At 48.4% G+C, this 23603-nt stretch overlaps 1 protein-coding gene across 3 annotated transcripts in view; it reads right to left on the minus strand.

The window, feature by feature from the left end:
• Nucleotides 1–23603, minus strand: part of LOC138563937 (zinc finger protein 211-like) — a 145544-nt gene that overhangs the window by 72925 nt on the left and 49016 nt on the right. For all 3 annotated transcript variants that reach the window (XM_069642874.1, XM_069642876.1, XM_069642875.1), the window contains exon 3: nucleotides 1585–1695. In XM_069642874.1, the coding sequence (XP_069498975.1) occupies nucleotides 1585–1695 (111 nt within the window). The remainder of the gene's footprint in view (nucleotides 1–1584; nucleotides 1696–23603) is intronic.

Consider the following 23603-nt stretch of genomic DNA (forward strand, 5'->3'; position numbering starts at 1 on the left):
GATTTTGGCAAAGGGAGACAGCAGTCAACCACCTTCTTCAGGCTCGGCTTCGAGATTCAGCTTCACTTTCAATGTTAGTTTCAACTCCAGCTTCTGAACGAATTCTAGCAGCGAGAGGCCCCCAGATATACTAGTTCATCTCTCATTCATTCTGCTGGGTCACACTCAGGCAACCAATCACTCAGAAGGGCATTCAGCAGTCAGTCAGCCAATCAGGCATACAGTGCATTCAGGACATACTCCTCCCTCTCAGACACTCACAACAAAGAATGTGTATTGGGACATGTACCCAGCTATTCAACACTACACACTGCATTCATACCAGTTTCGGGCAGGGCTGCCTCAGTCATTGTGTCAAACACCAGAAACCAGACATCCACAACAAGAAGTGCATATTGGTCACACACTCGATTCACCCAGGTCCCACCGACAGGGTGTACCACAACATACAGTCACTGGGAAGGCTCCAGCCAGTGTGGCCGGGACTTCACAACACCACCATATATGGAACTTCCACCCAACAGCCAGTCAGGGGGAAAGGACAGAATCAGGGTTTCCCGGGACTTGGGAAAACAAGGTAACAGGCAATAGAAAGCAGGAGGCCACAGGGGCCATCTTGTTTCCTATCAGGAATCAACTGATTCCAAGGGCAGGGCCTGGGTATCCCAAAATGGAGGATATTCTGGGCAACTGTCAAATTCAGCGTGGAGCTGCCACCAGCCCATACCCTGCTCTGTGGGCCACACACACAGGTGCCCAAAAACGTTGTACCCCCACCCATGGGTGCCAAAAGGGTGTCCCATGGGTCTGTACACCAAACCAAAAACAGGAAGAGCTGCAGTGCCCTGAGTCCCACATGGACTCCTGGCAGAAAACAATACAGAACACAAATGAAAAAGGACCGCAGGACAAGGACAGGGAGGCCTTGTCCCTCCAATGCATTTCCAGCATCACAGCGGGTGCATTCTTGAGCTGTGTGTATGTGGAGAATAGATTGGGCAGGTGCATTCTTATGAGCCGTGTGTATGTAGAGAATAGATCGGTCAGGGGCATTTTTATGAGCCGTGTGTATATGGAGGATAGATCGGGCGGGTGAATTCTTATGGCTGGCCTGTCGATGGCAACCTGAAATGGAAGATCTTACCCCTGCAAAATATGCATGACATTTGTGACGTCATCTTTCATGTCATGGGTGTTAGTCTTAGCAGTGCACGGTGGTGGCGCGAGTTATGGTTGCTTAGTTTACCATGTCTTGTGAATTTCTGAGGTTTTTCGGTTTTACTTGGAACCATAACGTCCATCTAACAACATTATTTCATTACATTTCATAGGTTTTTATTAGTGCAACTTAACCACAACGTTCCTTTAACAGTTTTTTCAGTGAATATATATATATAAATAAACATATGAAAAAGTCATCAAGGCCCCCTGAGCAGGCTACACCAAGTCTTCCTTTAACGTCAGTCACCGACGGGACGCATTGCTCACATCATGCATCTTCGGTTTATGCACTTCTCGGTGTCTGTGGGAATGCTTTTACCACACCTTTGTTCTCAGGAGAGCACAATTGCAATGCGCACTCACTTGTGGCATGAGTCCGCACATCTCTTATCTTGGTATCTTGCGGGACCTGGGGAACGGGACAGGACCATTCTTTGGGTCTTAATGAGAAGACTGAGGTGGCAATTGCAGGACCTGTTGGGAAAATAAAAGGGAGGTTGTAAGCAATGGTCACTATTTTATCAACAAACACACCAGGATATTAACAGAGACTAAACTGTGATAGCAACAGAGCACCAAAGGTGTGCGCTGTAGGGTCTGACGGTGGCGATCCACGTCTACACCGAATAGATATGAATGAAATTCCCACAAACTTGCAGCGCCCGAACCAAAGAAAGCAAGGTGTAGAGAGCTAATCCACCCATAGCAGGCACTGGGCAGGACGATCTATGGTGCCACTCATTGGTTTAGGAGCTTCAAGCGATATTGCAAAGACATCCATTTAAGGAAGCACCCGCCAAGATTTTCTCCTTTACCTGAATAGTCCTGAGCTTCAGTGATCAAAAAGGAGTTCAAGTCAAGACTTTCCAAAATAAGAGAAATCGAAAGACTTTGTATCCACGAGGCATTTTAGACTGTTAATATACCCACCTAATCAACTACATAGTCTACTCCTCCAGGGTGACAGTGGGACAAAAGGGTATTTCATAGATCGCTAGTCTATGCCAGGGTGACAGTGGGACAAAAGGGTATTTCATAGATCGCTAGTCTACGCCAGGGTGACAGTGGGACAAAAGGGTATTTCATAGATCGCTAGTCTACCCCAGGGTGACAGTGGGACAAAGGGGTATTTCATAGATCGCTAGTCTACTCCAGGGTGACATTTGGACATGTAGGTCTACTCCAGGGTGACAGTGGGACAAAAGGGTATTTCAGTCTACGCCAGGGTGACAGTGGGACAAAAGGGTATTTCAGTCTACGCCAGGGTGACAGTGGGACAAAAGGGTATTTCATAGATCGCTAGTCTACGCCAGGGTGACAGTGGGACAAAAGGGTATTTCATAGATCGCTAGTCTACTCCAGGGTGACAGTGGGACAAAAGGGTATTTCATAGATCGCTAGTCTACTCCAGGGTGACAGTGGGACAAAAGGGTATTTCATAGATCGCTAGTCTACTCCAGGGTGACAGTAGGACAAAAGGGTATTTCATAGATCGCTAGTCTACACCAGGGTGACAGTGGGACAAAGGGGTATTTCATAGATCGCTAGTCTACTCTAGGGTGACATTTGGACATGTAGGTCTACTCCAGGGTGACAGTGGGACAAAAGGGTATTTCATAGATCGCTAGTCTACTCCAGGGTGACAGTGGGACAAAAGGGTATTTCATAGATCGCTAGTCTACTCCAGGGTGACAGTGGGACAAAAGGGTATTTCATAGATCGCTAGTCTACTCCAGGGTGACAGTGGGACAAAAGGGTATTTCATAGATCGCTAGTCTACACCAGGGTGACAGTGGGACAAAAGGGTATTTCATAGATCGCTAGTCTACTCCAGGGTGACAGTGGGACAAAAGGGTATTTCATAGATCGCTAGTCTACGTGGGACAAAAGGGTATTTCATAGATCACTAGTCTACTCCAGGGTGACATTTGGACATGCACATCTACTCCAAGGTGACATTTGGACATACGGCTATTTTTCAGTTTGCACGTCTACCCCCACAGTGACATTTGGACATGTAGGTCTACTGCAGGGTGACATTTGGACATACGGGTATTTTTTAGATTGCACGTCTACTCCAGGGTGACATTTGGACATGCACGTCTACCCCAGGGTGACATGTTAACGTTAAAATATATTTGACCCGCGCACTATCGCCACCAGAGTGGTCCCCTGGTGCTTTGACGGCTCTGAAAAAGGGAGGGGGGGCAGGGTGGAGATGAGTTAGTCGGAATAAGCTGGAAAAGTGCAAGAGAGCAGTGATGTGCTGTTGGCGGCCTCAGGCAGAAAATTGTTGGCTGGGCTTGGGGTATTTTCAGGTGAGTAGTTGTCATGTGCTGTTGTGCGAGTCTGTGTTTGGTTTGTTTTGTTGTTGCAGTGTGGTGAAGTTTGTGCGGATTGTTGTGTTGTAGGCTTGGGGTTGCATTTGGTTAGAGTTTGAGGTGCATGCAGAGGGATGAAATTGTTAGTGTATTGGTTAATTGGCATTGCGGTCTAGAAGCAAGGCACTAAACTTCTGTATTCTCTCCAGGTGGGGTGCGCGAGCATCTCTGTATCTCAGTCCAGATCTGGGACTTTCCGACACCCTTTCAAACATGGTATTTACTCACATTCATAACCTTGCCAAGTTCGGCCCCGGCCACCTACGTGATACCTGTCATCCTAAATTTTGCCATCCTTTTCTTTCTGTTTCCCGTTCGATTGTTTCGTTTTTTCAGTTTGAATCTGACGTTGAAGAGCTAGGTTTTTAGTAATTTTCTGAATTGTAGGTGGTCTTTGGTGTTTTATTACTACCGGGATGTTCCAGGTTTTTGCGGCTAGGTGGCAGAAGGAGGAGCCCCCAATTTTTTTCTTAAGGTATGGTTTTTGTTTCAGGAGGATTTCGTTGCTTATCTGAGGAGTCTCGTTGGCTTGTAGATTGTTATTTTCTTTTCTAGGAATTCGGCTCCTTGTCCACTGATTGCCCTGTGTGTTATGCACATAGGTTTGAAGGTGATAGAATGTTTGACTGGGAGCCAATGCAGTGTTTTTATTGCGGGAGTGATGTTGTCTCTTCTGGATAGTTTGAGGATCAGTCTGGCTGCTGTATTTTGGATCTGTTGTAGTTTCTTGAGGAGGTATTCTGGCATCCCGAGAGAGAGGCTGTTTGCATATTCGATTCTTGACATGATGAGGGCGATGATTCTGAGTGTTTTGTGGGTGAAGGAGAGGAAAGGTAAGATTCTTCTTGTCGTGTGAAGGAGGAAGAAGCATTTCTTGATTATTGCATTTATTTGAGGTTCTAAGGTTAGGGTGTTGTCCATCAGGACTCCCAGAATTTTTACTACCTTAGATGGTGCTGGTACAGTTCCCATTTCCGTTGGCCATGGAATGTAGGTGTTGTTATCTTGGATTTCTGTCTTTCCTGGGTTGATTTTCAAGTTGTTGGCTTTTTTTTTGAAGATTCTGATTACTGGAGTCTGGTAGATGTTGAAGTACAGTGGTGATTGTGAGGACCCTTGTGGTACTCCACAGTCGATAGCTCGTGGGGTGGATTTGAAGGGTTTTATCCATACGGTTTCTGTTCTGTCTGTTGGGAATGATTTCATCCAGAGTAGTGCCATGTCCGGAATGCCTATGTCTTCTAGTCTTTTGGGTAGGGTGTCATGGCTAACTGTGTCCAAGTTTACGGGGAGGTCGAGCAGAACCAGGGCGAGGTTGTGTTGGAGTTCGCATTTGTTTTTAGGTCGTCCCAGATGGATAGTAGTGCTGTTTCTGTTCCTCTTGCGAGTCTGAAACTGACTTGTGCTTGGTCTAGCAGGTACTGTTTTTTCTACGTGTTCTTGGGTTATTTTTTATATGTAGGTTTCAAGGAGTTTTGCCGAGTACGGAATGTTTGAAATCGGCCTGTAGTTGGAGAGGTCTTCTACGTCTCCACTTGTGTTTTTTAAAAGCGGTTTGATATATGCCAATTTGAAGGTTCGTGGTACAGTTCCTGTTGCTAGTAAGAGATTTAGGAGGTTTCTGTAGTATTCTGATGGCCTTCCTTGTGCGAGGATTGATTTGTAGATGTCAGCGGAGCAAGGATCCATGGGTGATCCTTCTTTCTTGCTGTGTTTTACCAGCAAGACGAATGCCTCTGTTGATATTTCAGGAACGTTTAGGAGTTTGTGCTGTGGCTCTGGGTTAGGTCCGATTGGTTGAATGTTATCGTTGGTTGGTCTGTTTTGTAGGATTTGTTGGATGTCGTGAATTTTGTTCTTGAAGTGGTCTGCCACGTCGTTGCATAGTTTCTCTGAGGGGGTCGGGGTGTTGTCGCAGCCTGGTGGGTTTCTCATTTCTTTAATGATGTTGTGTGTTGGTGGCATTGGTGATTCTGTCATCATAATGCCTTGTCTTCGCCTTTTAGATTTCCTTTTTGTATGCGCGGATCTGTTTCTGGAACAGTATTTTTTTGTCTGGGTTGTATTCTTTCCTCCATTCAAGCTCCATCTACTTGTTGTCCTTTTTCATGGTGCTTAGTAGTGGGGTGAACCATTTTGCCATTGCCCTTTTTTTTTTTAAAGGGATGAATGGTTTTTCTGGGGCGATGTTTCCAATTGTATCAGCAATCCATTTGCGAATTAGCTCCGCTTTCCTGTCTAGGTCAGCTAGCTCTAGTTCCGTAGTTGAGGGACTGGTCATCTCCAGTTCTTCGAATAGGTCGCTTGCTTTGACGGTTTTCCAGTTTCTTTTTGTGGTGGTTGTGAGTTTGAGATGGTCGCTCCACAGTATTTGGATCAGTGGTGCCGTGGTGATAAGTTTTTCCTTGGCGAAGATTGCGTCAGTGTGTGTCCTGCTGTGTGTGTTGCCCCTTTGACCAGCTGTTGTAGTTTCATGGTTGTAAGTTGTTCAATCAGTGAGTTTTGTGAGTTGGCATGACTTTCTTCAAACCAGATGTTGAAGTCGCCCAGAATAATTAGATGTTCTTGCTTGATGGCTATGTTGGTGATGGCTTCTATGAAGTTATCGACGAAGGTTGCATCGTATGTCAGTGGTCTGTACACCAGGATGAATGCGATGTTGGTTTTTGGGTTCGTTGATAGGTGTTTGACCATGGTTTCGCAGTTGATGTTGAGCGGTTCGTCTGTTTTTATTTTCAGGTGTCCTTTGAATGCTATTGCGAGGCCTCTTCCTTTTTTATTTTTTCGGTTTACTTGAAGGCATTTGAAGTTGGTTGGGAGGCAGCTTTGGAATGTGATTTGTTAGTGGTCGTCCAGCCATGTTTCTATGATGAATACGATGTCAATATCGTTGTCACAGAGAAGGTCAAAGATCTCTGTTGAGTGTTTTGACATGGATCTTGCATTGATTAAGTTGCAGTGGAGTTTATAGGTGTAGTTTGGTTTGAGCTTTATTTTTGGGGTCGTCTTCTGATCGGTGTTGAGGTTTCCTTTCCGGTCGATCTCTAGTTGAGGTGTTGGTACAGGTGCGTCTGTGTCGTCGAATAGTTCTTCAAGGTTCAGTCTTGGGTTTTTGTTTTCATCAGGTTCTTCTTCCAAGAGTTGTGGGTGTCGAGTTGAAGTTCCTCTTATTTTGGTGATGTAAGGTGTTATTGCATCGGTTACGTTTCTGTTATTTCTAGCATTGTCCGTTCTTCTACGTGGTTGTGTTTGGTTGTCTGATGTTGCTGATTCCGTTCGTTCGTTCATTCGCGTGACCGGTTGTTTGCGAGGTATGGCATTAAGTAGAGGGATTTGTCTCTTCTCTTAGTGTTGGTTCAGTTGTCATTCCCGTCTATGGGAGTGTGTTCTGCATATGTGAGTCTTTGGTGCTGTTCCGATGTGTTTGTTCTTTCTGCTCTTTTTCTTTCCCTCGGTCCAGGTCATTTGCGCAGCATTTTGAGCTTGAGAGTAGTTTTGGTCTTTATTTTGTTTGTTGATGCAGAGTTGATTTTTTTTTTTTTGCTTTGGTCCGGCTGTCTTGTGGTGCAGTACTGGGTGTAGGGAATTGTCTGCTACAAGTTTGGGCTCTGTCTGTAGGTGGTCTTGTCGGCTGGTAATGCCGACTTGTTCAGTCGCTGTCTTGGGTAAGGTTGGTGAGGTTTGTTAGGGTTATATTGTTAGGTGTTATCTGTGGCTGTCCTTAATGTGCGTCTCTCCCTGGACGAGGTTCACTGCGGTGTGCCAACTATGTGGGGTTAGGAAGGATGGCTAGTAACTACAGAATTGTCCTAATGGGCATAGCTGACAATCACTGTCATATCATGAGGCGCAAGCCCCTAATCACAGTATCACTCCACAATAATTAGCCAGTGATCTTTCTCACTCCACAGTGATGCTCTCTAGATGTGAGTTGGCCAGTCACATATGAGCGTCCTGTATAGTGGGAGAGAGGCCTAAAATCAACAATGCAATTTAAATAGGGCACAGCTAGATTTGAGCGTCCCGCATAGTGGGGGAAGAGGCCTATGCCTGACAGATCAAATGGGTGCAGTGCTAAACAGAGTTAGGTTTGAGACACAGGTGACCAAATGATTACAATGCTAAACACAGCTAGATTTGAGAGTCCTGTATAGTGGGAGAGAGGCATACGCCTAACAGAACAATGGAGTGCAATACTAAAGACAGCTAGATTTGAGAGTCGATTGAACAATCGGCTAGGCAACAAGTTTGCAAGCGGCTAGGTTTCCAGTATAGAGTAATTACTCTACTCCCCACCCAGGCTGCTCCTACCGTACTCGTCCTAGTAGGTGTTGGTTGACAGCTGGCCGCTGGCTTCACCTGCTGACAGTAACTAGTCAATTCATCTAAACCCATTCCATCTAATGCCATTCCATCGAAATGTCTCCATTTAAAAAAATTCCATCGAATGCATGTTTTTTGGGGGTAATGGGTTAATTTTTCTTCAGGTGCATTTTAAAGGGTAAAAAGACCCACATTTTTATTTTTTTAAATGCATTAGATGGACATTTTTTAGATGGAAAAATGTCAATGGAATGGCATTAGATGCAATGGTTTTAGATGAAATTACCATAAACCCCTGCTGACACCTGCAGACACGATCTGGAGCTGCATCAGTCGGAGCCATCTTTTTCTGGGAAACGGGGCCTGAGGGCTCAAAGCTTTTACTTTTTTAAAGAATGCGGGTGGAAAGTGCACACCAAGACGCACACAACACTCACCTGCAGGTGCAAACAAAACAGACGAGGATGATACGAGCCACTAGACTCGGAGTACACGCCCAGCTGGGTCCAATCGGGCGGATGGGAATCAGGAAGGGAGATGGAACCGGAGGAAACAGGAGTGTGGGGGCTCTAAACCTTTACTTTTTTAAACAAAATGCGAAAACAGAGGGAATGGGGGGCCTGGGGCTCAGAGATTTTACTTTTTTTTGGACATGCAAGTCTACTCCAGGGTGACATTTACACATGCATGTTGACTCCAGGGTGGCATTTGGACATGCACGTCTACTCCAGGGTGACATTTGGACAGGCACATCTACTCCAGAGTGACATTTGGACAGGCACATCTACTCCAGAGTGACATTTGGTCATGCACGCCTACTCCAGGGTGACATTTGGTCATGTATGTCTACTCCAGGGTGACATTTGGACATGTAGGTCTACTCCAGGGTGACATTTGGTCATGCAGGTCTACTCCAGGGTGACATTTGGACATGTAGGTCTACCCCAGGGTGACATTTGGACATGTAGGTCTACCCCAGGGTGACATTTGGACATGTAGGTCTACTGCAGGGTGACATTTGGACATGTAGGTCTACCCCAGGGTGACATTTGGACATGTAGGTCTACTCCAGGGTGACATTTGGACATGCATGCCTACTCCAGGGTGACATTTGGTCATGCAGGTCTACTCCAGGGTGACATTTGGTCATGCAGGTCTACTCCAGGGTGACATTTGGTCATGTATGTCTACCCCAGGGTGACATTTGGACATGTAGGTCTACTCCAGGGTGACATTTGGACATGTAGGTCTACTCCAGGGTGACATTTGGTCATGCAGGTCTACTCCAGGGTGACATTTGGTCATGCAGGTCTACTCCAGGGTGACATTTGGTCATGTATGTCTACTCCAGGGTGACATTTGGACATGCAGGTCTACTCCAGGGTGACATTTGGTCATGCAGGTCTACTCCAGGGTGACATTTGGTCATGTAGGTCTACTCCAGGGTGACATTTGGACATGTAGGTCTACTCCAGGGTGACATTTGGACATGTAGGTCTACTCCAGGGTGACATTTGGTCATGCAGGTCTACTCCAGGGTGACATTTGGTCATGTAGGTCTACTGCAGGGTGACATTTGGTCATGTAGGTCTACTCCAGGGTGACATTTGGACATGTAGGTCTACTCCAGGGTGACATTTGGTCATGCAGGTCTACTCCAGGGTGACATTTGGACATGTAGGTCTACCCCAGGGTGACATTTGGACATGTAGGTCTACTGCAGGGTGACATTTGGTCATGTATGTCTACTCCAGGGTGACATTTGGACATGTAGGTCTACTCCAGGGTGACATTTGGTCATGCAGGTCTACTCCAGGGTGACATTTGGACATGTAGGTCTACCCCAGGGTGACATTTGGACATGTAGGTCTACTCCAGGGTGACATTTGGACATGTAGGTCTACCCCAGGGTGACATTTGGTCATGCAGGTCTACTCCAGGGTGACATTTGGACATGTAGGTCTACCCCAGGGTGACATTTGGACATGTAGGTCTACTCCAGGGTGACATTTGGACATGTAGGTCTACCCCAGGGTGACATTTGGACATGTAGGTCTACTCCAGGGTGACATTTGGACATGTAGGTCTACCCCAGGGTGACATTTGGACGGCTATTTTGACACTGTTCTGGCACCAATTCATCTCTGAAATCCATGTGAACCATTTCCCCATAACGTGTCTCCTTGTCATTTTATTTCAGGTATTTCACAAAAGCATCAGTTAAATGATGATGGCAGGACTTTATGGGGCTTGAATGAGTGAACAAACCGGACCAGACAATACAATCATTAATTATATGCCAAGATCAAACTCCACGTCACTGATGGATGCTCACCAAACTTGTTTTTTTCTGTCTGTTCAATGTAATCATCAATAAAGACAGACTGATCAGAAGTTGCTGCAGGAGTACTACACCTGTCTGTAAAGGCGTAATAGATGAAGCCTTCACTGGGTCCTGAACAGGAAGGTCTCACTTCACAGCGAACCGTCCCCCCTTACAGCTGTTAGTGGACAGGTGAAAACGCAAGTTTCCCTTCTGTTCCCCTTTCCCTCACATCAGAGGGAAGGACTCTGGCACTCAAGGTACTTTGCCCTGCATTCAATTCCAAGTAGACAGCTCTTCCTTTTCTGCAGGGCGTGCATGAATGGCCTCATGGTGAATCCTGGTGACCATGATAGCACCTTAAACAAGCATTGGCAATGCCAACAGGTTGGGCTTTTGTGAAGGCAGGAAAAAGGCATCTGCGCCGGGCACGATCATAATACTGACTATTGATGGTAGCAGCTGCAAAATAGTGCCCGTCTGGGGCATATAACTGCAGTGCCTGAAAAGAAACATGTGCACATGAATTCTTGCAGCGTACACGGGAATCCTTGAGGAGATGAGGGGAGTGTACACTGGAGACCACTTGTAAATAAAGCTATGCAAGCATGGAATGGTGCGTCACCAGCGCTCCTTTTTGGAGAATGCATGATGTGCACGCACACGTACCAATACTTCAACAATATCGTACAAGGCACCAACCACAACAAATATTCACGACAATCTAGTTATAAAACAGAACAGTTTGGGTTCCAGTCCAGGCCTCCTCATGTCGCGGTTGCTGGCACAACTTGGGTTCCAGTCCAGGCCTCATGTCGCGGTTGCTGTAGGATCCTTTGCACAGCGTGGGTTCCCGTGCAGGCCTCCTCGTGTCGCAGTTGCTGTGGGATCCTGTGAAGAGCTTGTGTTCCAGTCCAGGCTTCCTCATGTCGTGGTTGATGTGGGATCCCTTGAACAGCTTGGGTTCCAGTCCAGACCTCCTCATGACATGGTTGCTGTGGGATCCTGTTATATAGTGACTGCCTGTGGATGCTGAGAGCTGGTGATGTCATGTGGAATGTTGATGTGTGATTGTGAGAATGTTTATGTGGAGGGTTCCATGCCTAGGCAGTTAGATCTCCCCTGCCTGGGCGATGGGAGCCAGTGTTATGTCCTGCTCACGTATGTCTATATCTTCTTGTAACTGTGACTTAAGTACTTGCTAATGAACCTTAGAAGTTACCATAAGAATCCAGGAAGTCACTTTGTAACAGATCCCTTGAACAGCTCGGGTTCCGGTCCAGGCCAGCACATGTCGCGGTTGCTGTGGGATCCTTTGCACAGCTTGGGTCCCAGTCCAGGCTTCCTCATGTCGCGGTTGCTGGCACAGCTTGGGTCCCAGTCCAGGCTTCCTCATGTCACGGCTGCTGTGGGATCCTTCGCACAACTTGGGTTCCAGTCCAGGCCTCGTGTCCCAGTTGCTGTGGGATCCCTTGCAACTTGCATTCCAGTCCAGGCCTCATGTCGCGGTTGTGTGGGATCCTTTGCAGAGCTTGGGTTCTAGTCCAGGCTTCCTCGTGTCGCGGTTGCTGTGGGATCCTTTGCACAGCTTGGGTTCCAGTCCAGGCTTCCTCGTGTCGCGGATGCTGTGGGATCCTTGCACAGCTTGGGTTCCAGTCCAGATATCCCTGTGTCGTGGTTGCAGTAGGATCCTGTGCACAGCTTAGGGTCCAGTCCAGGCCTCCTCATGTCACGGTTGCTGTGGGATCCTTTGAAGAGCTTGCGTTCCAGTCCAGGCCTCCCCAGTGGGATCCTTTGAAAAGCTGTTGGTAGTCTTCATGACCATCAGTCGGGCTTCAGAGCTGCCAGAAGCACAGAAACTGCTCTCCTGAACATCCGTGAGGACCTGCTCTCAAACCTTGACTCTAACACTTCATGTGTTCTCATCTTGCTCGATCTCTCTTCTGCCTTTGATACTGTCAACCACACCATCCTGCTCAACCGTCTTCGTGATAACTTGGGCATCACTGGTCAGGCTCTGACGTGGCTGACCTCTTTCCTCTCCAATCGACCCTCCCAGGTCCAACTGGGGTCCTTCCTCTCTGACATCTTTCTCTCTACCTGTGGTGTCCCCCAGGGATCTAACCTCTCCCCCTGGCTGTTCAACCAGTATCTGGCACTCCATGCCCACCGCATCGCCGCTCTCTGCCCCAACTTTCAGTGCTATGCGGACGATACCCAGCTCATTTTCAGGCTACCCTCGGCCTCCTCCTCTCCTTCCCTCATCTCTGACTGTCTGTCTGCTATCCAGGAATGGTGTGCCGCAAATTACCTCTGCCTTAATGCCAGTAAGACTGAGATTCTACTCATCGGCACACCCACTCCCTCCTTCCCTGCAGCTCTCTGGCCGGCCTCTCTTGGCCCTCTTCCTGCTCCTACCTGCAAGGCAAAAAACCTCAGGGGTCATCTTCGACTCCACACTCTCTTTCTCTCCTCACATCTCTGATGTCTCCAAGAAGTCACACTACCAGCTACACCTCCTCAGAGGTATTCTTCCTTTTCTATCCTTCCCCCAGAAACTCACTGTCTCTAGAGCCCTGGTTCTCTCAAAGCTGGATTACTGCAACAGCCTCTATCTAAATCTTCCTGCCTCTACTCTCCGCCCTTTGCAACTCATCCAGAACAGGACTGCGAGACTTGTCCTTGGCCTCAAGCCCAGGGACCGTATCTCTCCAGGACTGCAATTGCTTCACTGGCTCCCAGTGGCTGCGAGGATTAAGTTCAAAACCCTCTGCATTGTCCACAAGGCCTTCTGGGGCCTTGGGCCAAAATACCTTCAACTCTCTCTTCCTAAATATCTTCCTTCTCCAGCTCTTCGCTCATCCGCCTCCAACTCCCTCAGGGTCAGCCGCTTCTCCAAGCAACGAGTTGGGGGTAGATCTCTCTCCGCAGCAGGGGCCTCCCTCTGGAACAGCGTTCCTGCCTCCCTGAAACTTGAGGAGAACCATCTCCGGTTCCGGAAGCACCTCAAAACCTTCCTCTTTGCATCCGCTTTCTCTCCCCCTCTCCCCTGCTAAAATGACTGAAACTGCACTGAATCCGCAACTGGGCCACTCACCGATCTCGGTCCTTGGCCCAGCCACTCTGCTCTGCACTGCCTCCCTGGCAACCCCTGCACTGCGGGACTGTTCTCTGCATCCCTACAGCCCCCCTTCCCAGCACTTGTCTGCACTTACCTTGCACTTGCCACCAGCTGGCCTTTAGTAGTTATCTTGTTATTCTACTAACCCTGTATTGCACTTTCCCCTCTCCCTTTCACCCTTGCACGTTTCCTTTCCCCTCTACCCATGCACGTGCGCGACCTGAATGACACCTGGCCTAGTAGGATCGTTGTCCGTCTCCCCTTGTTTCCCCCCTGCCTCGTCGCGCCTTGAAACACTTGTGTATAGGCGCTTTACAAATGCCATATCATAGCTTGGGTCCCAGTCCAGGCCTCAACATGTCGCAGCTGCTCCGGCCTTCTTGTCTCGCGGTTGCTGTGGGATCCTTTGCACAGCTTGGGTTCCAGTCCAGGCCTCCTCATGTCGCGGCTGCTGTGGGATCCTTTGCACAGCTTGGGTTCCAGTCCAGGCTTCCTCGTGTCACGGTTGCTGTGGGATCCTTTGCACAGCTTGGGTTCCAGTCCAGGCCTCCTCATGTCGCGGCTGCTGTGGGATCCTTTGCACAGCTTGGGTTCCAGTCCAGGCCTCCACATGTCACGGTTGCTCAGGCCTCCACATGTCGCGGTTGCAGTGGGATACTTTGCACACCTTGGGGTCCAGTCAAGGCCTCCACATTTCACTGCTGCTCAGGCCTCCTCGTGTCACGGTTGCTGTGGGATTCTTTGAAGAGCTTGGGTTCCAGTCCTGGTATCACTGTGTTGCGGTTGCAGTAGGATCCTGTGCACAGCTTGGGTTCCAGTCCAGGCTTCCTTGTGTCGCAGTTGCTGTGGGATCCTTTGAAGAGCTTGTGTTCCAGTCCAGGCCTCCTCGTGTCACGGTTGCTGTGGGATCCTTTTTGGACAGCTTGGGTGCCAGGCCTCATGTCACAGTTGCTGTGGGATCCTGTGCACAACTTGTGTTCCAGTCCAGGCCTCCACATGTTGCGGCTGCTCAGATCTCTCGTGTCACGGCTGCTGTGGGATTCTTTGAAGAGCTTGGGTTCCAGTCCAGGCCTCTTCGTGTCACGGTTGCTGTGGGATCTTTTGAAGAGCTTGGGTTCCAGTCCAGGCCTCCACATGTCGCTGCTGCTCAGGCCTCCTTGATCATGGCTGCTGTGGGATCCTTTGCACAGCTTGGGTTCCAGTCCAGGCTTCCTCGTGTCGCTGCTGCTCAGGCCTCCTTGTCTCACGGCTGCTGTGGGATCCTTTGCACAGCTTGGGTTCCAGTCCAGGCCTCCTCATGTCGCGGCTGCTGTGGGATCCTTTGCACAGCTTGGGTTCCAGTCCAGGCTTCCTCGTGTCACGGTTGCTCAGGCCTCCTTGTCTCACGGGTGCTGTGGGATCCTTTGTACAGCTTGGGATCCAGTCCAGGCTTCCTCGTGTCGCTGCTGCTCAGGCCTCCTTGTCTCACGGCTGCTGTGGGATCCTTTGCACAGCTTGGGATCCAGTCCAGGCTTCCTCGTGTCGCGGTTGCTGTGGAATCCTTTGAAGAGCTTGGGTTCCAGTCCAGGCCTCCACATGTCGCTGCTGCTCAGGCCTCCTTGTCTCACGGGTGCTGTGGGATCCTTTGCACAGCTTGGGATCCAGTCCAGGCCTCCACGTGTCGCTGCTGCTCAGGCCTCCTTGTCTCACGGCTGCTGTGGGATCCTTTGCACAGCTTGGGATCCAGTCCAGGCTTCCTTGTGTCGCTGCTGCTCAGGCCTCCTTGTCTCACGGCTGCTGTGGGATCCTTTGCACAGCTTGGGTTCCAGTCCAGGCTTCCTCGTGTCGCTGCTGCTCAGGCCTCCTTGTCTCACGGCTGCTGTGGGATCCTTTGCACAGCTTGGGATCCAGTCCAGGCTTCCTCGTGTCGCGGTTGGTGTGGAATCCTTTGAAGAGCTTGGGTTCAAGTCCAGGCCTCCACATGTCGCTGCTGCTCAGGCCTCCTTGTCTCACGGCTGCTGTGGGATCCTTTGCACAGCTTGGGATCCAGTCCAGGCTTCCTCGTGTCGCGGTTGCTGTGGAATCCTTTGCAAGTGATCTTATTCTACCAGTTCATAAAGTGACCACTAAAAAGTACAATACAGTGTTTCATGCCCAACTGTGTTTTAATGCCAAATTCCAAACGGATTACCTAGATAAACTGTGCTAAACTCTGGCTTCCGTAGCTCTCCAAATAACTTCCTCTTGGGCAAATGACTTCTCCTCAACATCATATTTATGCTCATGGCGACGTTGAGGAGCCCCTCTTAGCTCCGTTCAGTATTGAGCTATGCCTACATTGCCAGACTTCCTGGAAGGCTACACTTTGGGGGACCCTTGCCTGTTAAATTGCAACTGAGGAATTTTTCAAACAGAATTCATGCCATGATCCAGCCATGAGCTAATTTGGTAGAAAGGCAGAAGCACTTGCGCATTGCAGAGTGTGCATGCACGGAGCATTGTGAGTTAAAATCTTTATTTCGGTTACTTAACACCATAAAAGATCACACACAACAAACACAGAGATAACAACCTTAAAACAGACACAAAACTTCATAAATAATTTATAAAAACTTTAAAATCACAAAATCATTTCCTAAAAGCATAATTTAAAAAAAGCAACAAATGCTTTTATCTCACCTAATAAAGTGCTGCATTTCAATGAATCAAGCGCAGCAGAAGATTTTACATCTAATCGCAGCCAGATGGGCTCCTCCTGCCAATGGGTTCTTCCCCTTACACAGGCGGGATAAACGCACTGGCTCCCGCCAATGGTTGCTTCCCCTTACACAGGCGGGAGAAACGCACTGGCTCCCGCCAATGGTTGCTTCCCCTTACGCAGGCGGGAGAAACGCACTGGCTCCCGCCAATGGGTTCTTCCCCTTACGCAGGCGGGAGAAACGCACTGGCTCCCGCCAATGGTTGCTTCTCCTTACGCAGGCGGGAGAAACTCACTGGCTCCCGCCAATGGGTGCTTCCCCTTACGCAGGCGGGAGAAACGCACTGGCTCCCGCCAATGGGTGCTTCCCCTTACGCAGGCGGGAGAAACTCACTGGCTCCCGCCAATGGGTGCTTCCCCTTACGCAGGCAGGAGAAACGCACTGGCTCCCGCCAATGGGTTCTTCCCCTTACGCAGGCAGGAGAAACGCACTGGCTCCCGCCAATGGTTGCTTCCCCTTATGCAGGCAGGAGAAACGCACTGGCTCCCGCCAATGGTTGCTTCTCCTTACGCAGGCAGGCGAAACTCACTGGCTCCCGCCAATGGTTGCTTCCCCCTCCCCCATTTAGTGTGTAGGATGCAAACGGCAAAATGCCAAGTCTACATTTCGAAAAGGAGCTCTTTTCTTTTGCATTCAAATGGAGGTCCAAGTACTGCTCAAAGCCCACAATTTCTTTAAAATCAGATATTTAGCTGCCTGCTTACTCATAAGGTAAGAGTCAATCATCCTGTCCCATGCCTAACGAGTAAAAGAAGACTAGACACGGCTTTTATATGCAAAGCCCAATTGTATGGAGTATGATCCTAGGTCGGCAAGTCCAAAGTTATTAAGCATAGTTTGCACGTGGAGGAACCAGAGCAGCAATCTACCTCCAGCCGAAGAAAGCAGCTCTTCCAGTCCTTCCCTATATTTCTGGCAAGAGTCTCAGAGTTCCCAATCATCAGCCAGTGCAGCACAGGCAAGAGTCTCAGAGTTCCCAATCATCAGCCAGTGCAGCACAGGCAAGAGTCTCAGAGTTCCCAATCATCAGCCAGTGCAGCACAGGCAAGAGTCTCAGAGTTCCCAATCATCAGCCAGTGAAGTACAGGCAAGAGTCTCACAGGCAAGAGTCTCAGAGTTCCCAATCATCAGCCAGTGCAGCACAGGCAAGAGTCTCAGAGTTCCCAATCATCAGCCAGTGCAGCACAGGCAAGAGTCTCAGAGTTCCCAATCATCAGCCAGTGAAGTACAGGCAAGCGTCTCAGAGTTCCCAATCATCAGCCAGTGCAGCACAGGCAAGAGCATAAGGATGCATTGATCTGGACTCGCCCTTCAAGCACAGCAGGTACAGAAGGAGCATTAATGGACAGAGCCAATAGTCTTTTGGAATTTATTCTCTAACACTTGAATAGACACACAATCCGCCCATCCCCGTAGCTCAGCTCCATAGGACATTGCCGGGAACACACATTTTTAGTGGTATCGAAATTGCCTCAAGCGGTAAGCCATACTAGCAATAAGGTCACACTGGTACGCGCCAGTCTTGACGCTCCTCGTTGTCTGAGGTGACCATTTCAGATTGTGGGAAAAAGCCAGACCCAGATAAATTTCCACTAACTCTAGTAAGTGATCATTTAAATATAATTAGGTTACTAAGCAAGTTTAACGCCCACGTGGGGCACAGACCATTGTCTTCGCCTATGACTGGTTGATACGAAGGCCTTTTGCAGCACATACATTCCCAAAGACATCAAACTGATTTGGAGCCCCACCAGGGTTTTATTCAAAAGAAGAACATAGTCTGCGAGAAGAAGTAGGCTCCATTTATAGAACCCAAACCTGGAGCTTCCTTGGCCACTTCATGCAAGTCTGAAGAAATATCATTGATATATAACAAAAATTAAAGGGGCGCCAACACGCATCCCTGTCTGGCTCGAAGGCCCCCAACAAATGCGAGCACTGTTCCAGAATACTATGGACTAATGGCAGGTCCTAGCCATGGGAGGGGAGGATCTGCAACCTCTCCAAGAAGGTCTCCAGGGACAGTGTCAAGGGACAGTGTCAAGGGCCATCTGCAGGTCAGGAAACACCAGGTATACTGGTTGCAGATTTAAAGATACATATTTGCGCAGTAAAAAAAGTCCAACCTCATGGCCTGATCAATCGTAGAGTCCATTCCTCCAAACAATGGGAGATGGCCCTTGAATAGATCTTAGCCAGGGAGTCCCTCGGAGAGATGGGCCTGAAATATGAAGGTAACTTTGGGTCCTTCACGGCATCTATTTGGAGGAATGTTTATGAGAAGAAAAAAAAACACCATTGAAAAACTTGATAAGAAAGGGCACCCAGATACCAGGTTCACTCCTGAAAATATCCACTGGCAGGAGGTGAGGGCCAGGGGCTCTGCTACTTCTCTCTTCAAACACCACCCATTCCACTGCCCTTGTGAGTAATAACATCTAGCATGGGCCCCATGCAGTGATGTCTTCCCTACGGCTACACCCATAGCGTGCAGAGAGAGTCAGTCCATGGCTTCCCTGCGGCTACACCCATGGCATGGCGAGAGTCAGTCCATGGCTTCCCTACGGCTACACCCATAGCATGCAGAGAGAGAGAGTCAGTCCATGGCTTCCCTGCGGCTACACCCATGGCATGCCACAAGAGTCAGTCCATGGCTTCCCTACGGCTACACCCATGGCATGCCATGAGAGTCAGTCCATGGCTTCACTACGGCTACGCCCATAGCATGCCTTGAGAGTCAGTCCATGGCTTCCCTGCGGCTGCACCCATTGCACGCCGTGAGAATCAGTCCATGGCTTCCCTGCGGCTGCACCCATTGCACGCCGTGAGAGTCAGTCTATGGTGTTCCTACGGCTACACCCATGGCATGCCGTGAGAGTCAGTCCATGGCTTCCCAGAGTATAGAATGGAACAAACTTTATCTGCATAAGGAAAGACAAAGGGGGAACCACAACTGGTACCGGAATACCCCAAAGTTAATCTTCCTCAATTAATTCATTTAGGCTTTGGCCAGGAGCCTCTGACAATTTAAGTTACTGACCAATAGACAACACAAATCAACATACCCTAGGAGGGAACTGTGTTGTTGGCTAACAATGGTCACAAAGCTTCTTTGAAGACACTCCAATATTGTCAACAGGAGGTTGCCTACTTAGGATACCTCCTGTCGAAGGAGGGTAGGGATCTTGCACCAGAAAGAATACAGGTTATCTCTGACATGGCAGTTCCAAACACACAAACCGAAGACGGAATTTTTATCAGGATTATTTCTTATTGCAGGCAATGATTCCAAATGTTTCCCTTTCTATTAAGCCATTGTTGCCACTAACGAAAAAAGATGCAGCTCTACCTCGATCTTGGAATGCAGCTTGTCAAGATGCTTTTGATATGTTCAAAAGTGCTTTGTGTTCCGCGCCAGTATTGGGCACACCAAATTACACTAAGGAGTTTGTGTTATTTGTGCATGAAAGAGATGATTGTGCGTTGGCTGCTTTAACGCAGGAACATGGGGGAAAGAACAGGCCGTGCAGCTATTTTTACCCCCCACGTTGCATCCTGTTGTATGCACTTTGCCAAAATGTCTTAAAGCTGTGCCTGCTGCCGCTGCATCCGTAAATCGGAGAGAAGGCATGGTTTTGGGTCACTACTTAACGGTCATGGTGCCTCACTCAGTAGATGTACTACTGAACAGTACGCAAACCCAGCATCTCATCTGCTCACCTCACTAGATACGAGCTCATTTTGTTTGCACCTCCCATCAAAATTAAACAATGTAACACGTTAAACCCAGCTGAAGTATTACCTCTACTAGAGGAGAGTAGAAACAAAGGGAGAATCGATTTGACTGACACACTCTGCCATCCCTAGATGGAGAAATATTTTGTGATGGTTCTTGCTTTAAACTTACTGATGGCACTTCTACTGCTGCCTATGCAATCACCACAATAGATACAGTGGTTGAAACTAAGAGCATTCCTTACAACTCTGCCCAAGCAGCAGAAATAATTGCCCTAACCCGAGCCTGTGAGATATCCCAAGGGCTGAAAGTAAATATTTATACGGACAGTCAGTACACCTTTGGTGTAGCTCACAATTTTTGGAAACTATTGACCGAAAGGGGATTCTTAACATCCTACAACACCAAAATTCAGCATAGTCCCTTAATAGTACAGCTGTTATCAGCACTGGCCTTGCCTAAACAGCTAGCGATAATGAAATGCGTAGCCCGCCACAAAACCACTAACACTATTGGGAAAGGCAATGCTTTCGTAGACCGAATTGCCAAACAAACAACCACAGACTTACAGTCTAGAATGTACACATTGGGTCCTGCTAGATGGGTCGCTGAGACGGAGATGATGGAAGAGTACATTAGCAGTGTAAAAGAGATTCAGGCCGAGGCCACAGCCAAAGAAATCAAAGAGTTGGCAATCGGGACCAGCCGCTTGTAGAGGAGGAAAGTTGTTGGGTTGACCATGACAAACATAGATGGATGTTACCTAATGCATATGTACAAACTATAGTGACCATGGCCCAGCCCACATAAGCACAATAGGAATCTGTAAACACCTAGACCCGGTATAGAGGAACTCCAACATTCCCAAAATAGCAGACCAGCTGGTCAAGAATTGCATGATCTGTTTACAGCATAACATTGGGAAAGGAACACCAGTACCTAAGCAAAGCTTTGGTCCACTTTACATGCCCTTCGAGGTACTAAAGTTTGATTTATTGAGATGGAAAGATGTCAGAATGTCAAATATGTCCTAGTGGCAGTTTGTGCATTTAGCAAATGGGTCGAAGCTTGCCCTCTGAAAGATAACACTGCAATACCCAGCACAAAAATAATGCTAAAAGAGTACTTTCTGCGTTTTGGTTCACCAAGGGTGATCAGGTCCGACATCGCCTCACACTTTATAGCAGACGTCCCTCGTGTGTGAAGGGATACAAATAAAATCCATTCCATGAATCATCCCCAATCAGCACGATTAGTTGAGAGACATAACTGTAGCCTGAAGACCAAGTTAGCTAAAATATACGTGCACACAGCCGGATAAAATGGCCTGAAGCCCTACTATTAGCATCAATGATCTTTGTCTGAATGCCAGCAAGACAGATATACTCCTCATCGGCACACCTTCACCATCCTTTCCCCTCACTCTATGGTCAGCCTCCCTTGGCCCTCCTCCAACCCCCACCTGCGAGGCTAAGAACCCTGGGGTCAGCTCCGACTCCACACACTCCTTCTCCACCCACATCTCTGATGTCTCGAAAAAGTCAAACTTCCTACTGTACCTCCTCAGAGGTACTCTGCCTTTCCTCTCCTTCCCCCACAGAAGCTCATGGGCTCCCAAGCTCTGGTTCTCTCTAGGTTGGACTATTGTAACAGCCTCTTTCTAAATCTACCTGCCTCTACTCTCCACTCTCTGCAACTCATCTAGAACAGGACTTGCCCTTGGCCTCAAGCCCTGTGATTTATCTCTCCAGCACTGAAATCTCTCCATTGGCTCCCTGTGGATGCCAGGATTAAATGCAAAACCCTCTGCATTGTCCACAAGGCTTTCTGGGGCCAGGGGCCAAAAGACCTTCAGCTATCCGCAAATACCTCCCCTCTCAACTCCCTCAGGGTCAGTTGTTTTTCAAAGAAACGAGCAGGGGATAGATCTTTGTCTTCGGCTGGGGCCTCCCTCTGGAACAGCCTCCCTGCCACTCTACAACTTGAAGAGAACCATCTCTTCTGCTTTCGCTCCCCCTCTCCCCTGCTGATCTGTTCTCTCTTGGCACTGTGCACCTGGCCACTCTCTGTCCTCCGGGCCCAGATACCGGCTCACCCTGCCACCCTCCTGCACTGCCTCTGGGCCACCCCTTGCACTGGGTTCTGTATCTGTACCCATACAGTCCCCCCCCCCCCTTTTCTTCCTGCACTTATCAGACCTACCCGGTCTGCTGCCTTAAACCCAGCACTTGCCAATTGCTGGCAGCACTACCACTGTTTGTTGCCTTTATTATTTATTTTTTATTTATCTGTTTCACCTTTGCTCCGCACTTTCCACTTCTCTCCCCTTCCATGCACTTTTGCCCTCTCCCATGCACTTGCGTGTTCTCAATTTCACTGGCCTAGATTGTCGTTTTGTTCTCCCCTGGTCCTCTCCATTGCCTTGTCGCGCTCTGAAACACTTGTGTACGAGCGCGATAGAAATAAAATATCAATGTCAATGAGAATGACAACTGAAGCGAAAACAGGTCTGTCCCCGTATGAGATTGTGTTGGGGAAACCTGCTAACGTGTGGAATGTACCCAGGCCAAAGAAATTGTCAGAGATTGAGTATCCACTTCAGGTAGACTATTGTTAACAGTTGACTCAAAACTGGCGTTTGATTCACCAACAGGTGCGAGAAGCATTGCCTGATCGATACGCTCCTGACCACACCATTCGGCCTGGCAACTACGTTCTGGTGAAAGAATTCCAGCGGAAATCCAGCCTTGAGCCACGTTTGAAGGGGTCACTACAAGTACTATTGGCCACCCTGATGGCTGTACGTGTGGAAGGCAAGAAACACTTGATACATGCAGCACATCTGAAACTAGCACCTTTGCCCTATGACAGATGGATAAAGGAGGGGATTGGCAATTGCAAAAGCAAATATGTTTCTCAGCACGTTCCCTTCAGTGACGGAGAATACACCAGCCCAAATTTTAAGCAGCTAGACGTTTCACCTGCCCCAACGGCTGACACACTGTTCAAGGATCACTTTGTGCCCGGGGTGTCCAGGTACAATATTCAAATACAAAAATAGGTAGGGAAGGACTTCTGGAAGGTAGAAGAGTGGTATTTTTAGTGCTGCACCCACTAAAAAAGACCAATGATATTTCCTCCATACCCCCCACCCCAAAGACGCCTGGAGTTGGGGGGGGGGGTGGTAGAGAAAAGAAGACTCCAAGCAAAATAGGCCATGTGGTCAGGTGCCACCCATGGATGAACTTATAAAGCCTTTATCAGTGAGGCTTCGTAACGGACATCGAGAGACTATGCGTCTGTTTGGGGTACGTAGAAGTGGCGACTAGAGGATAATATGTAGTTAAAAGTATTGTGACATGTATCGTACTTATATTAATTTTTGTTTTATGGTTTCTGGAGAACTCACACCCCCTCAGCTCACTATTGCCCACGGTCAGCTCCACTACTATGTCTTCTTTCTATGTGCACACATACACACTTTGTCCCCTTGATCTTGAACGCCGAGAGGGATAACTCAATAACACCTTCATAAGAATAATGAATGATACCCATGCAATACTGAACAAAACCAATTGTTGGGTGTGGTCCCACCTTCCACAACAGGGTGAGGAAGGGGTCAGGATGGTACATCCATCCTCTCCCATTGCCCACTGCTTGCTATGCCTCCTTTAGGGCCATGTTGTTTGGTAGATGGAATGACAGTAGCACAGGTAACTTTTATGGGACAAATATAAATACTTTTGATCAGCCGGCGCTA

Source organism: Ambystoma mexicanum, chromosome 1p, assembly GCF_040938575.1.
Source record: "Ambystoma mexicanum isolate Mex_15411 chromosome 1p, UKY_AmexF1_1, whole genome shotgun sequence".
NCBI lineage: Eukaryota > Metazoa > Chordata > Amphibia > Caudata > Ambystomatidae > Ambystoma > Ambystoma mexicanum.